Source organism: Rhineura floridana, chromosome 5, assembly GCF_030035675.1.
Source record: "Rhineura floridana isolate rRhiFlo1 chromosome 5, rRhiFlo1.hap2, whole genome shotgun sequence".
NCBI classification, from domain to species: Eukaryota; Metazoa; Chordata; class Lepidosauria; order Squamata; family Rhineuridae; genus Rhineura; species Rhineura floridana.
This window is the reverse complement of record NC_084484.1, coordinates 78,638,661-78,653,122: the sequence shown is the minus strand read 5'-3', so window position 1 is coordinate 78,653,122 and position 14,462 is coordinate 78,638,661. Positions and strand designations below refer to the sequence as shown.

Here is a 14,462-nt window from a genome sequence, read left to right as displayed (position 1 = left end):
TTTTCTTCATTCAACAGTTTTACAAACATCTTCGTGTAGACTGTTTTTACATCTGGACAGTTTTTAACTAGACTTGTAGATTGAACAAATAAAACTTGAATGCACTTAGTTTTTTGGCTTCAATATCAGAATTCACACTCATAATGTAAATGCAGTAGTATTGCTTTGTACAACAGATGTCTGGTTTCTTTTTGCAAGTTTTTTTTATTGCATTGCGGGTATTTTCCATATGAGTCCGGCCCTCACTGCGGGTTATAGCTCCACCTATCGTGCGAAGGCAAGAATGTCTTTGAAGTCAAGACTAGGGGCGTCAGGCCCCTCCCACTCTCCAGTTCATTCTTGCCTTCGTACGAACAAGATTGAGATTTCAATAGCGTAGCATTTAGCTAAGTCTTTGGTGTTTGTTTGTGTTTTTGTCTGACAGGGTGTGAAGGTTTTGTCGTTTGTGTGTATCCAAGTGCTTCCCTTCCCTCTGTCTTGTATTTAACACTGTTGTGTGAAATTCCTGGGGAATTCCCTGGGGGGGGGGTTCTCCCTTGCCCGGACCGTTTCTTTCCCCGGCTTTTAGCCTTAGATCTTAGAGAGACCGCGGCTGCGGTTCTCTCTATTTTTAGCGGGAGCTTGCGGCTGCAGCTCTCTGCTTTACCCCTCGTTTGTTTTAGTGCCTTCAGGAGTCACTTTTCCCCTACGAGGCCGTTTGTTTCGCTGCCTTCCTGAGCTCTGCTGCAGCTTTTTGCCTCGCGGACGTCCCTTTAAATTCACTCCGGGAGCTTGCGGCTGCGACTCTCGCCTGGGAGATTTTTCAAGCCCCGGCTGTCGCCCCCAGACTTGTGGCTTTAAGTTCTCGCCGCGATAGTCTCTGTAGTCGGCGGCGGCGGCTTCCTCTACCGCTCCTTAGCTGCTACGGTGCCTCATTAACGAGCCGCAATTACGCCTTTCAGCCACCGGCTATCGCAAGCTCATGAGACTGTGCTAGACAGTTTTTCTGTCAGTTTCGTTGTCGCCCCTCAGTGTCCGCCATTACTCCTCCGCCATTTTGAGTGTTACTTTTCCCGCTCCGTTACGGGCGCCATTTTGTTTGTCCCGTTCTTTTCCCGCCCTTTTTGTTTAGACTTTCCTGCACTACATAAAGGGGGATTTTTTACCTTGAGAAAGCTTTTCTTGTATGTGAGTTATAGATAGGAATACTTAGCTCTACAAGAGTTCCTCTCTCACCTGGCTTCTACTACTGCCTATTGCAACAACTGACTCTCGGCAGCTATTGAACGTCAATGGCTCCATCAGGGCTGTGACTGTGCTCCAACCTATTTGAACTGCAAAGAGGAGGAATCACTCGTGGCTGTGCAGGCGGCTCATACGGCAGCACGCTTTTTGAACTGGACATTCTGCCCCCTTGTGGCCATGTCACAGCCAGTTGCTACTGTACTAAACACAACTTAGTTGAACTGTACATTCTGCCCCCTCTGTGGCCGTGTACCAGGGCGATCTACACTGTACATTCTGCCCCCTCTGTGGCCGTGTACCAAGCCTGAAATATAGTCTGCACTATTCTGACGCTATTACCATCGTACATTCTGCCCCCTCTGTGGCCGTGTACCTAGCCATCTGCCAGTGCATTCTACCCCCTCTGTGGTCGTGTACTGTGCCTGTTCGGGTCTCTACATTCTGCCCCCGCTGTGGCCGTGTACTGCACCCATAGTAAATATACGATGGCGGAACAGCCAGACACGTCTCAGACAGCCAAGCCACAACCATCTAAGGCAACTAAGACTAAGCATACCAAAGCACTGGCTAAGTCTAAACATCTTTCCAGCCACAGCAAACCCAAGCGTCCATGCTGTGCTTCTGTTCCGACCCACACCACAGCAGTCCAGGAACAGCTGACGGATATATTTCATTCCCCCGCTGCTTCTTCTGATGAGGAGGACTTTCCTGGCTTTCCTACTCAGCCACCACTTAGCCAGCCTCCTCCCGCATTGCTGCCCAGGGCTTATCCTCCGTCACAGCCCACTGAGCCACCTTCTCAGGCACAACCATCTGCCTCAACGGGGCTGCAACTGTCCCATGAGTTCCTTTCGCAATTTCAGGGCATGCTATCATATTTCACTCAAATGCAGTCACCACCACAAGTCCACGGCGTACCTCAACGCACTGTGGATCAACGTGTGTGTCATGAGGCAAATCCTTCCTGCTCCCCAAATCCTTTTGACGTAGCTAGAGGCAGATGTATTGATGAAGCCTCGTATGGGGAGGAGTCAACCTTTGCTGATTACCCTGAAGGAGACGACTGGAGTGACTATTCGGAACATGAGGAGGATACATCATATCGCTTGTTCAATGCCTCCGATTATCAGCCTCTAGCGCGCAGGGTAGTTAACATTCTTGGTCTCCAAGCTGCGCCTCCAACAACTTCCGCTCCAGCTACTAAAGCGGCCAGGGCCCTCAAATCCCCTGCACCAACCGAGCACTACATCCCGGTGCCGGATCCCATTGCCAAACTGGCCACCGAAGAATGGTCTCATCCATTCCAAACTCGCCGCTTCAAGAACCTGGCTGACAAACTGTACTCCCTAGCTCCTGACTTTGCCACCAAGCTAGCCGTCCCTGGCATAGACGACCCAATTGCTAGCCTAGTTTCACGATCTCTTTTGCCTAGAAAAGGAGAATCCCAACTAAAGGATGCTACTGAACGAAGATTAGACTTCGCTCTCCGCGTGCCTCCGCATCAGCTTCCATCTTCTCCAGAGCAGCAATGATGTGGCTGGACGATCTTCTAGAGGACCCTAACCCTGATCCTGTCTCTCTCAGAAGGTCACTGATAAAGTTGTGCAAGACAGCGGCGTTTGTAGCTGATGCCACTTTGGATGCCACTCAACTGGGGGCACGAGCCATGACGGCTCAGATAGTTGCTCGATGGACCCTCTGGCTTCGCCACTGGCAAGCTGACTCTACGGCCAGAGTGAATCTCTCCAGGGCACCTTACTCTGGATCTTTGCTCTTCGGTGAGGATGCTCTAAAGGCAGTGCTGGTTGATCCCAAAGACGCTCACAAACCGGTTTTGGCCACTGTCAAAAACACAGATCATAGGCCTTTCAGGCGATTTCCCCCCTTCCGCGCTAATCAGCCCTTTCGAGGAACGCGGCCAGGAGGACGAGGCCGCGACTTCCGATCCTATGACTCCAATTCCTTCAGGGGAACCTGGAACCGACGTTTCCAGGGCAGAGGTCAGTACCAAGGGCGCAGAGGTACCTCATCGTCCTCATATAGGGGAGGGTCTCGCCAGCGCAAACAGTTCTAATGCACTTCCTGTTGGCGGCAGACTACTTATGTTTGGAGACCAGTGGCTCCGTCTGACTAAGGTCGCCTGGATCAGGGACCTTTTTTGTTCTGGCTATGCAATAGAGTTTTGGACGACTCCACCAGACAAATTCCATCTGTCCCCTTGTCCCAGGGCGCCGGCCAGGCACAGCATCATGCAAACAGCCATACATCACCTCTTGGACATAGCGGCGATAGAGCCAGTCCCTACAACAGAGAGGTCGGAAGGGGTGTACTCCCTCCTATTTGCTGTGCCCAAACGAGATTTGTCATGGAGGGCGGTATTGGACCTCAAGTTCGTCAACCGTTTTGTAACATACCGCAGGTTCAAAATGGAATTCCTCCACTCCATTACTGAAAGCCTGCAAGAAGGAGACTTCCTGGTTTCTATCGACCTAAAGGAAGCGTATCTCCATGTCCCCATTTGCATAGCCCACAGAAAGTTCCTTCAGTTTGCTTTTGGCCCCCAGCATTTTCAATATAGAGCGATGCCATTCGGCCTCTCCTCTGCTCCGCGAGTGTTTACCAAAGTACTTCTCACCTTAGTGGCTTACCTCCGGATTCAAGGGGTCCATCTCTACCCATATCTGGATGATATTTTAATACAGGCGAGCTCTGAGGAGCTGGCTCGTCGTCATTTAACGCTCACCCTCAATGTTTTACAGGCCTACGGCTGGCTTGTCAACTTCAACAAAAGCCATCTTCAACCGACCCAATGCCTACTACATCTAGGGGCGATGTTGGACACCCTGCAGGCGATGGTGTTTCTATCTCCAGATCGCATAAATGCCATCATAAACATCGTGGGCTCCTTGATGCAACAAACAACTGCAGACGTCATGCTTCTAGCCAGGGCGCTCGAAATGTTCATCTCTACCATCCATATTGTGCCATGGGCTCGAGCCCACTCTCGCCACCTTACGTGTGTAAAATCACATTTGAACAGACGGGGGCACCAGGTCCCGTCCTCTGCAGGACCTAGCTTCCCTTATCTTCGTCTGGGCAGAACAACATCTACAATCCCTGAAAGCAGAACATCTCAGAGGGATTTGGAATGTGACAGCAGACTGGCTCAGCAGACAACAGGTCATTCCGGGAGAATGGAAACTGCATCCGGCCATATTCCGGCGTCTCCAGTGTCGGTTCGGCGTCTTCTCGATCGACCTGTTTGCGTCCAGTCGCAATTACCAGCTTCCCAGGTACTTTGCCAGATACCTGGACACAGCAGCGGAAGCAGTGGATGCTCTGTCCATACCGTGGCCAGACGGTCTTTTGTACGCCTTCCCTCTGATACCGCTGTTAGCTAAAACGCTGCGGAAGGCGCGGAGCGAGAGGGTACAGTTGGTTCTGATAGCACCATATTGGCCACGCCGACCATGGTTCTCGGATCTTCTTGCAATGTCGGTGATGGATCCTTGGACACTCCCAGTCAGGCCAGATCTTCTATCTCAGGGTCCAGTATGGCATCAGGATCCCACTTGGCTCAACCTAACAGCGTGGCGTTTGAACAGGGACATTTGAGGTCGGCGGGCCTGTCTGACGCTGTTATTGATATTATCTTAGCCTCGAGACGACCATCTACCACACGTATTTATCAACATACTTGGGTGGCCTTCTCCAGGTGGTGCCAGTCTCACCACTGCGATCCATCCCAGGCCACTATGCATCAGGTGCTACAATATCTCCATAGCGGCTTTATGATGGGACTCAGATCCAACACTCTACGTCGACATGCGTCCACTCTGTCGTCCATTCTCTCAGTGTCCTCCACTGGTGCTCCTATTTCCTCACATCCGTTCATTAAACGCTTCCTCAGAGGTATTGCTTTACGTTCACCGGCCGTAGTTCACCGTTTTCCCTCATGGAATCTGTCCAAGGTCCTCCAAGCTTTACAACGCCCTCCGTTTGAACCCATTAGGACTGTGCCTCTACGTCTACTGTCCTTCAAGGTCTTGTTCCTGATCGCCATCACTTCTGCCAGATGGGTTTCGGAACTGGGCGCATTGTCTTCTGCCCGTCATCTCTGTGTCTCCCACAAGGACTCTGTTGTGTTGAAAACTGATCCTTCCTTCCGTCTCAAGGTCAATTCAGTCTTTCATTGCAATCAGGACATTGTGCTCCCTTCGTTTTGCCCGAACCCCACTCATCCTCTAGAGAAGGCTTGGCATTCGTTGGATGTTCGGAGGGCTCTCAAGACCTACCTGTCTAGGACCCAGGAGATTCAACGAACGGAGTCTCTGTTTGTATCCTTTCATCCAAGGTCTATGGGGCATAAAGTAACCAATTCTACCTTATCCCGTTGGTTAAGTCCCTTAAGCTGCCAGTTCCAGCTAGTCTAACGGCTCATTCTACTAGGTCAGCTGCCACTTCGGCTGCTTTTGCTACTAATGCTCCTGTTGCTGATATTTGCAGGGCTGCTGTTTGGTCTACCCCACACTCGTTTATAAGGCATTATAAAATAGATCGTTATGCCTCTGCCGATGCCTCTTTTGGCAGACGAGTGTTGCAACAGGTTCTTAATGACGAATAGCATGTGGGTGGTCCCTCCCTATTATGGGCTGCTTTGGTACATCCCGCAGTGAGGGCTGGACTCATATGGAAAATGGACCATTGGTCTCACCTGAAGGGTGATTTTCATATGAGTACGGCCCTCACGACCCTCCCAGTTGGAGTATGTATAGATATTTTACTAAGCTGTTATATATTATTGTTACGCTATTGTATTTAAAGTTACTAGTGAAGTCAAGACTTCTAGTTCTGTTATATCGCTATGTTAGAGTCATGTTATTATGCATGCTATTTTCCTGCTGGCAGGCCTGTTGGCCCTGTTCTTGTATTTTTAGATTTTTCTCTATAGACTCGCTGCGAATGAACTGGAGAGTGGGAGGGGCCTGACGCCCCTAGTCTTGACTTCAAAGACATTCTTGCCTTCGCACGATAGGTGGAGCTATAACCCGCAGTGAGGGCCATAATATGAAAATCACCCTTCAGGTGAGACCAATGGTCCTTTTAGTGACAGAAGGGAAGATTGTCAGGGTGACAATTTTGCTAGGTGTTCAGTTGCTAAATGGTATACGCTACAGATATTTCTAGTCAAGTCAATCTTTATTTTCAGTCAACTGACCACAATTACAAACATAGTATTAAGTATTAAAAATAAGACTACTTGGTAACAGAAGCTATGGCAGACAGCAAAGCAATTCAGTGGAATTAATTGCCATTCACAGTCTTACAGGGTGTGGTCAAAATGGTACTTCTGTCAATACTTCCACTAATTGTAGACATTGGGATAAAGTGGTGACCAGCCTTTTTGAGAAATATGCTAGAAATCAAGAAGAAAGTACTTGAGAGCTACTGTGGAGCACCCTACAGTATATGTTCAATGCCTGATAGCTTGGCTTGGGTAAGCCAGGGTCTAGGCAGCATGTGGTTGTTTTTAATTGTTTTAATTATGTGTTATAAAATTGTTGTAACCCTTTGTGGGACCTCTGGGTGAAGGGCGAATAATAACTCTATACGCCATAGGAAAGCTTAGTGTCTTTCCCGCTCCTATTCTGAAAATTTATAGGTTTGGTTCTAGCAAAGTCTAAGTAGAGCTCTGCTTGCTCAGTGGGGCTTTTCTAGCCCTGCTCTTACTACAGCCCCCTGCACACCCCAAAAGCCACTCATAAGGGCTGAGGGATCCTTTGGAACTGTGCATAGGGGCTAGACTAGGACAGGAAAATGGAAAAGGTTTGTGAGGCTTCCTTGCACAAACAGAAGTGTCTTTCTATTTGCACAAGCTACTTCTGGATCCATGCTATAAAAATGCATTCATAAAACTGCATTTTTTCACTACATCTTGTACAATGAAAATTATTCTTGAAAACTTTTAATCTGCATCCATACACATAACTGATATAAAACAGGGAAATAGTCCATATACATAGTCAGTTGTATTTGCACTAAATGTCGTTAACATCTTTTATAGTTCGTGATCGTGTTCGGACAAAAATGGAGCGTGACATTTTAGTAGAGGTTAATCATCCCTTTATTGTCAAGTTGCATTATGGTAAGTTTAGTAAGTGTCCTAAATTATTAAAGTAAATATTGCTAGGTACCTTTAACCATGATGTTTTATATGTATATACCATTTATAAAATCCTGATCCCATCAAATAAAAAATAGCAAGTTCCTTTGAGGCACAACCTACCATTTTGTAATCCTGTTCACATGTTTGCACACATTTGCATATGTGTTTGTTAAAGTGGTAACTGTAAGGAGAGATCTCATTACTATTCATTGAAGAACTCAAAAATAGCATGGCTATGCTCCTTGTTCTCAAAAGGTGAATGCTTCACTTTGAAGTCTACTTCTCATTAATAAAGACCAGTTTCTGCACAAGATTTCCACTTGCCACATTTAATGTTTGACAGTGCTTTAATAATACTTCCGTAGTGTAAATTAATTTACTCCCAAATAATTTCTGTCAGCTTTTGTGCAATTTAGTGAAACTGCTCTCTTGACTTCAGTATTATTTTGGCAGTTTCCTCCCTATTTAGATAATTATAAATACTAAAGGAATAAGTATGTATACAAAGAATTGGAAATAAAAAAAGTAATATTAGAGAATATTTTATAACTGTTTAGTTATGTTTTAGGGATTGTTTAACAGTAGTCAAAGCTATATCATGCTAAGATTTACCTATCCTATTTTTAAAGGAATGTCTTGCATCTTGCATATATCCTTTCTGAGGCACATAATTTTAAACAACAAACCCAACAACAAACTCACCCTTCTTGACTTTTTCTGTTTAAAAGAAAATATATGCTTCAGTATTGGAGTTCAGGAGGGGAGGGAGACAGAGAAAGGCTGTTGCATTGTCCTCAAGGCAGTGATCTGGAAGTTGCCCTACTCAAGTCATAAGTGGTCAGATCTATAATAAATTTGGCACTGTCTAGCAGTAAGGGCTTCAGAAGTCTGGAGAACATGTGGTTTGGCAGTGTGAATTCATTGGGGCGGGAGTACAGAAGAAATAATTTGTTTCGTAAAAAATACCCTCAAAAGCAACTTGGCAATGGTCCTTACACTTCCAGAATGCATATGTCATTTCAGTGTCTTTTTCTTCTTCAAATACCTATCACCTGGGACGTTCAATACAAAACAGAGATGAGTATTACATTAAGGCATATAATATCTCATAAGTTCTGCAAACAAATTTCTGTGAATTCATAAAATACCTGTGAAATTTGATGTTGCTGTAGGCCACATAAAAATTGCTTTTCATGTTACATTCAGACTGCAGGCTACAAGTACAGTACTTATTGTATAGAGTAGAATTCAGTTGATGCACTTGTACTCACGGGAGTACTTTTAATTCCGTGGAAGTGACCACTAATGAAAGATAGGGTGATTTTTGTTGACTTCCCTGCTGCTCTTTCAGCTGCCCCCCCCAATCAGCTTCAGAGAGAGGGAGAAGCCTCCAGATCTGGGTGAAATGGGACGTGGGAGCTGCAGGGGACAGGGGGAATTGGCAAAAATGACCTCACTTCTTTGTTTAGCAGACATCCTAACTGGATCCAAAACCCTTCTGCAAGTGTGTGTGTAATGTATAACCTCCACGGAATTGCTTATTTTAAAATGTTTGAAAGTCGTAGCACATGGTAATTGCTAGGGTGCAGCATTGCATTTTAATATTTTCTTGAGTGAACTTTTTAATAATCTAGCATGAAAAAAACCAATGTTTGCAATGGTAGTTATAGTCAGATATGTGCCTTAATATCTAAGGACAACATTTTCATTAAAATAATATTAATTCCCTCCTCAGCCTTTCAGACAGAAGGGAAGCTATACCTTATTTTAGACTTTCTCAGAGGAGGAGACTTGTTTACACGCTTATCCAAAGAGGTGAATGTGATTTTATTGTTATTGTTATTATTGTTGTTGTTAACTGTATTTGTAGAGGTCATGTTTATTTTAAGCAATGTGTTCCAATGTTCAGGGAAATATTTGTCATGAATAAATAAATCAAAGTTACTTCTCACTATAGATGGAATCAGAATTTCGCAAAAATTGGACTTGGGATTGAACAACCTGATAATCTGTACTGTTCTGATTTTGGATCGATCCTGAAGGGTTCCAGTTTCCGTGGTTTTTCCCTGTTGCCAGATTTTTCTCTGTAGCAAACTCAGAAAGCTTCAGTGAGATATCCCTCTCCCTCTCCTTTGTCTCTGGAGCTAGGGGAAGGCAGGATTGGAACGCCCTCATGCAATGCGATTGCTATTAGGCGAGGCTAAAGGATATCTCCCCCCCAGCCTCCTGCCTGCCTTTCTCCCTCGGTAACAGGGAGAGAGAGAAGCTGGGGAGTTTGGGATGGCGCTCCTCATGCAGGTGAAACTTTCTCTCTTTTGTCCTTTCCCAACTGGAGATACTAACAGCAAGCTAACTGACAGGAAACGGGAAAGGGGGGGGGGAGAGAGAGAGAGGCTTGCTTGCAAGACAGAGAGAAAGAGATGCTTGCTTGCAAAAAGGAGACCTCAGGCATTCCTCCTGAGCTACCCTTAATTTGCATTGGATGTAGTGTCATCCAATTGGTTACAGGAGAAGGAGAATGGAAGTACAGCATTTAAGGGTTAATACAGAGATTACTGTCTTTGTAGTGTTAACCCTTTAAATGTCCTTAATTTGAAATGGATTAAAGGAGGATTTAGAAGAAATGAAGAAAAATGGGACTGTATTCCAGTTCGTTGGAAATGCAGTTGGATCAGGGCCAGCCAGTGAGTCCCAACCTCTACTTTTCACTGCATGCCATTTTCATAAACCTCTTCTGTTGGGTCTCTTCTTTCCCTTTATGTTTTCTGCACTGGAATCTTAAGATGTGGACTGAGGGGGAGAGAAATAGACATGTAACAAATGTAGTCTTGAAATGTTGATATGCAAATGCATCCATCTGAACTCCAGATCTGTTTCATTAATATGCATTTACTTGACAATACAAATGGCTTTGATAAATAGGTTTATATATACATCTATAAATGTTTACATGCAACTTTTGAGTTCTTGCTTTAAACTAGCAAAATACTCCAGTCCCTTCTAGTTATAAAAGTATTGTTTGCCCTTTATTACCTGTAGAAAAATATTACACATTTTCTTTTGTAGGTGATGTTCACAGAAGATGACGTCAAATTCTACTTGGCTGAATTAGCACTAGCTTTAGATCATCTGCATAGTCTTGGAATAATTTACAGAGATCTAAAACCAGAAAAGTAAGAACCAGTTGTTTTGAATGTTTTAGAACTGTAGGGTCCCTGTAAATATTAAGGATTATAGTATTAAACTTCTAAATATTACATCTATTAAGTAGTATTTTTTATGAGTGCTGTCTTTGGGCAGTATCCAATATTGTGTGGATGGACTTTGGCTTCTTCTCCCCCAGCTCTCCAGAGCAGATTTTAGGGGTCTACAGGGGGGGGGGCAGAGAGGAATGGGAAGTCCATTGCATGAGCAGAAGTTTGTTGTTCAAACTGGCTGATAGAATTGGATATCACCCATTATATCCATTAACTAGTTCCTTGGAAATGAGCGAAAACAAGCACTGCAAATATGACAAAAACAGTTACAGTTCTGGTGTACTGGATAAAGGCGAGTAGTGCAAAAATCTGTAGAGAAAATAGAGCCAGCTCATGGCATTTTCCTCTGGGAAGCAAACGTCATGATAATTGTGTGTCCCCCCCCGCTCCATTCCGTGTACACTTCAACACTGGCAATGGGACGGGGTTGTATACTGCACTGGTGTAGGCACTAGGCAGGCTGTGTGCAACACAGCTCTTTCCTCCAACATCTTGCCACTTGTCTCTCTCTTTGGCATCTACTTGCTACCTACACAAACGTTGCAACGCATCAGCAGTGGTGCCAGCATGAGTCATGAGCAGAAGAGCAGATGCACTTGCACAGTGTCTGCTGGAGTGTGTGGCCTCAGCTGACCTGGTCTCTGCTTGCTCACATTGTCAGGGGCCTTTCCTAATGGTACTGCCTGATGTGTTGGGAGAGGACAACTAGGCAAGATAGTTAACCAGCCCAAACAGCTGGGGCACCATCTCAGGAGAATAGGAATGGCAGGAGGGGCAGGGGGAACAGCTTTGGGTGCTGCCACTATTCTCAGCCTCCAGGATCTGTTGCCTGGGGTGGCCACTGCATTCTGTCTAATGGCAGGGATGGCCCAGACTGCTAGCACAGATTTCTTAAGTCATAACTGTTGGCGTGTGTGCGTTGTTGCGTGAAACAGCATACATTACGTTGGAGTTAAGTTGAGCAAGAAACTTCTTCAGAACATTAGAGCATGTTAAGAGTCTTTTATTAAGACATTATGGCTTAAGGCTTAAGAGTAAATACATGTAGAGTTTCTTCAGTCACCCCCCCCCCCTCTGGGGGTAAACACAGAAGACAACCTCTCAGTTCAGAGGCATACATCAGAAGACCAGCCTCACAGATCAGAGGCATAAATCAGAAGACACAACTTACAGACTCTGTTAGAACTTTCCCAGTCTATCAGATGGTTACCATAGCAACGTCCTTGGCAGTCCGTTCCCAGACTGGGCTAAGACAAAACTCCCCCTAGTTACAGTTTTGCAGACTTGATGGAACACTACTAGGCCTCATGCCAACAAGCCCCCCTTTTTCCCATCATGTCTGTCAATTACAAAAAAATCTCAACAATACATCTCCACAATACATAGTCATACGGTAATACATTTCTACAGTACCTCTTGCAATACATTTCAGTACATTGCATCATACATTTTCAGTTCAGTACAGTTCAAAATTACATCTCAGTACAGTTCAAAACTTTATTCACTCAAACTTTGGTTGAACACATGTCAAATAAAGTGTCTCAGGATCCATTTCTACAACTTTATTCATTCCAGGACTTGTTATTAATCCCACGGTAAATCTTTCAGGCGGTTTGCCTAAATTTGCTCTTGTAGAGCGTCTTAAAGGAACCAGAGCTTCGGCTCTCTCTGCCCCCCCATTTGTGCTTGTACTTGTGCTTGTGCTTGGCACCGCGTGCCCAGGATCTTCCATTTCCTCAGCTTTTCGTTTCTTTGATTTGCGTTTCCCACAAATGAGCTCATTTAATGCATCTCTGAGAGGAATTTGTGTACCTTCCACTTTAATGTCAAGGTTTGGCTTAAATGTCTGTGATTGTGTTCGTGTTTGTGTGTCATCTATTCCTGTAAGAATAACTGTCTGCCTTTGATCCCAAGGCTTTTCTGAGACTTTAATGCTTCTGCTCAGAATTAACTGCTGTGTTTCTGGACACCAAACTCTGTAATATGCATTCTGAAATCCCAAAACAAAACCTTGCTGTGCTCTGGGCGCAAGCTTGCCCCTCCTTTTTCCCTGTGGAATGTGGATCCAGCACCTTGCCCCGAATTTTTGAATGTGTTCTATTTTAGGCTTTCTGCCAGTAAGTTTCTCATAAGGAGACATTCCAATAGCACTGTGTAATACCCTGTTGTGAATGTAATTCGCATAAAGAATTGCTTCTGCCCAAAAAGAATTCCCTAAACTGCAATCCATCAGCATGGCTCTCATTGCTTCCTGCAGCACCCTATTTTTTCTCTCAGCAGTTCCATTGGAAAACGGGCTAAATGGAGCAGTGAAATTCTGGTTTATTCCCTCACTCTCCAGAAAGTCACTCAATGCCTTATTCATGAATTCCCCACCTTGGTCCGAGCGTATAGCCCCCACCGTGACGCCGTGTTGAGTTTCGATTCTCTTAATGAACAGTTTCAGCTTCTGCTCAGCTTCACTTTTATGCTTTAACAGAAAAACATGACAAAATCTTGAAAAATCATCTACCGGTACCATGAAGAATTTCGCACCTCCTCGTGAAGCATTTATTGGCCCTGATAAATCAACATGAACTAGCTGGTAGGGAGCTGTTGTGGTTCTCTCAGCCTCCCGGTTTATTGGTGCAATAGTCATTTTAGCTTTATTACATGCATCACAATCCATTAACTGTCCACAATCCTTTAAACGCATGTTTTCACTGTGCAAAGGGGTTTTCTTTATCGTGTCAAGGTTTGCATGCCCCAGCCTTTGATGCCATTCATGGACGCAGCCCTGATGTACCTGTGCCTCAGCATTTAACACAGCACACCCTGCTTGACTGCTCTTTATTACAAACTGTGAATCATTCAGGCTTCCCTGCATGCACACTTGATCTCCCCTCATTACAAAACATTGATCTTTGTGAAACAAAATTGAATAATTACAACTCACCAGTTTTCTAACTGATAAAATATTATGAGCCAATTCCGGAACAAACAAACAGTCTGACATTATTCCAAGCTTGTCAAACTTCACCAGACCTTTAGCTTCCACAGATTTGCGTGATCCATCTGCCAGGTGCACAAAGTCCTACACTTCTTCTGAAACGTAAAACAAACTTCTGTCTTTGATTAATATATGGCTTGCCCCGCTGTCAAGCAGCCAGTCAGTAGGTCGTAAATCTTGAGACTTCTGTTTACAAACAAAGTTCACACTTCCCTGCTTCAAGCCTCCGTCCCTGGAGTTGCGCTTGCCTGGACATTCCCGCTGTAGATGCCGTCAATCTCCGCAAATAAAACAAGCCTTCAGCCTCTGTTGCTGCTCCTGTTTATTATCCTTCGGCACGGCATTTTTCACCTCTTGCCTCCTGACAGCTTCTATCGACTCGGCTCTTTTCGCCTCCTGTCCCCGCTGCCATTCTTGGGTCAGCTTTTCCTCAATAAACGCAACGTTCAAACCTCCGTCAGGCATGGCTTCGAAAGCCATGACCATATTATTCCAAGTCCCATCAAGTGAAGCCAGGATCAGATAGGTCTTCTGAAGTTCAGAGTGTTCGACGCCTCGGTCTGTCAGCTCAGCAAACAGGCGTCTGAATTCCGTGAGATGCTCACACATGTCGCACTCACCCGTGAAGCGCATTTGATAAAGCTTCCGTGCCAAACAATCTAGATCCCGCAGTCTGTTGCACATGAATGCCTTCCAACCGGTCCCACATCTGTTTGGCGTTTGTAACATCCCTCACGTGTAGCAGTTGAGAGTCTGATAGAGCCAGAAGTATAAAAGCTTGAGCTCGCTCATCGTTCCTAGTCCAAGCCGCTGAAAGGGGTGCGGG

At 45.2% G+C, this 14,462-nt stretch overlaps 1 protein-coding gene across 4 annotated transcripts in view; it reads left to right on the top strand.

Annotated features, from left to right (window-relative positions):
- Positions 1-14,462, top strand: part of RPS6KA3 (ribosomal protein S6 kinase A3) — a 76,639-nt gene that overhangs the window by 24,320 nt on the left and 37,857 nt on the right. For all 4 annotated transcript variants that reach the window (XM_061627280.1, XM_061627279.1, XM_061627278.1 and 1 more), the window contains exons 5-7: positions 7,289-7,369; positions 9,126-9,205; positions 10,457-10,563. In XM_061627280.1, coding sequence (XP_061483264.1) covers positions 7,289-7,369; positions 9,126-9,205; positions 10,457-10,563 — 268 coding nt within the window. The remainder of the gene's footprint in view (positions 1-7,288; positions 7,370-9,125; positions 9,206-10,456; positions 10,564-14,462) is intronic.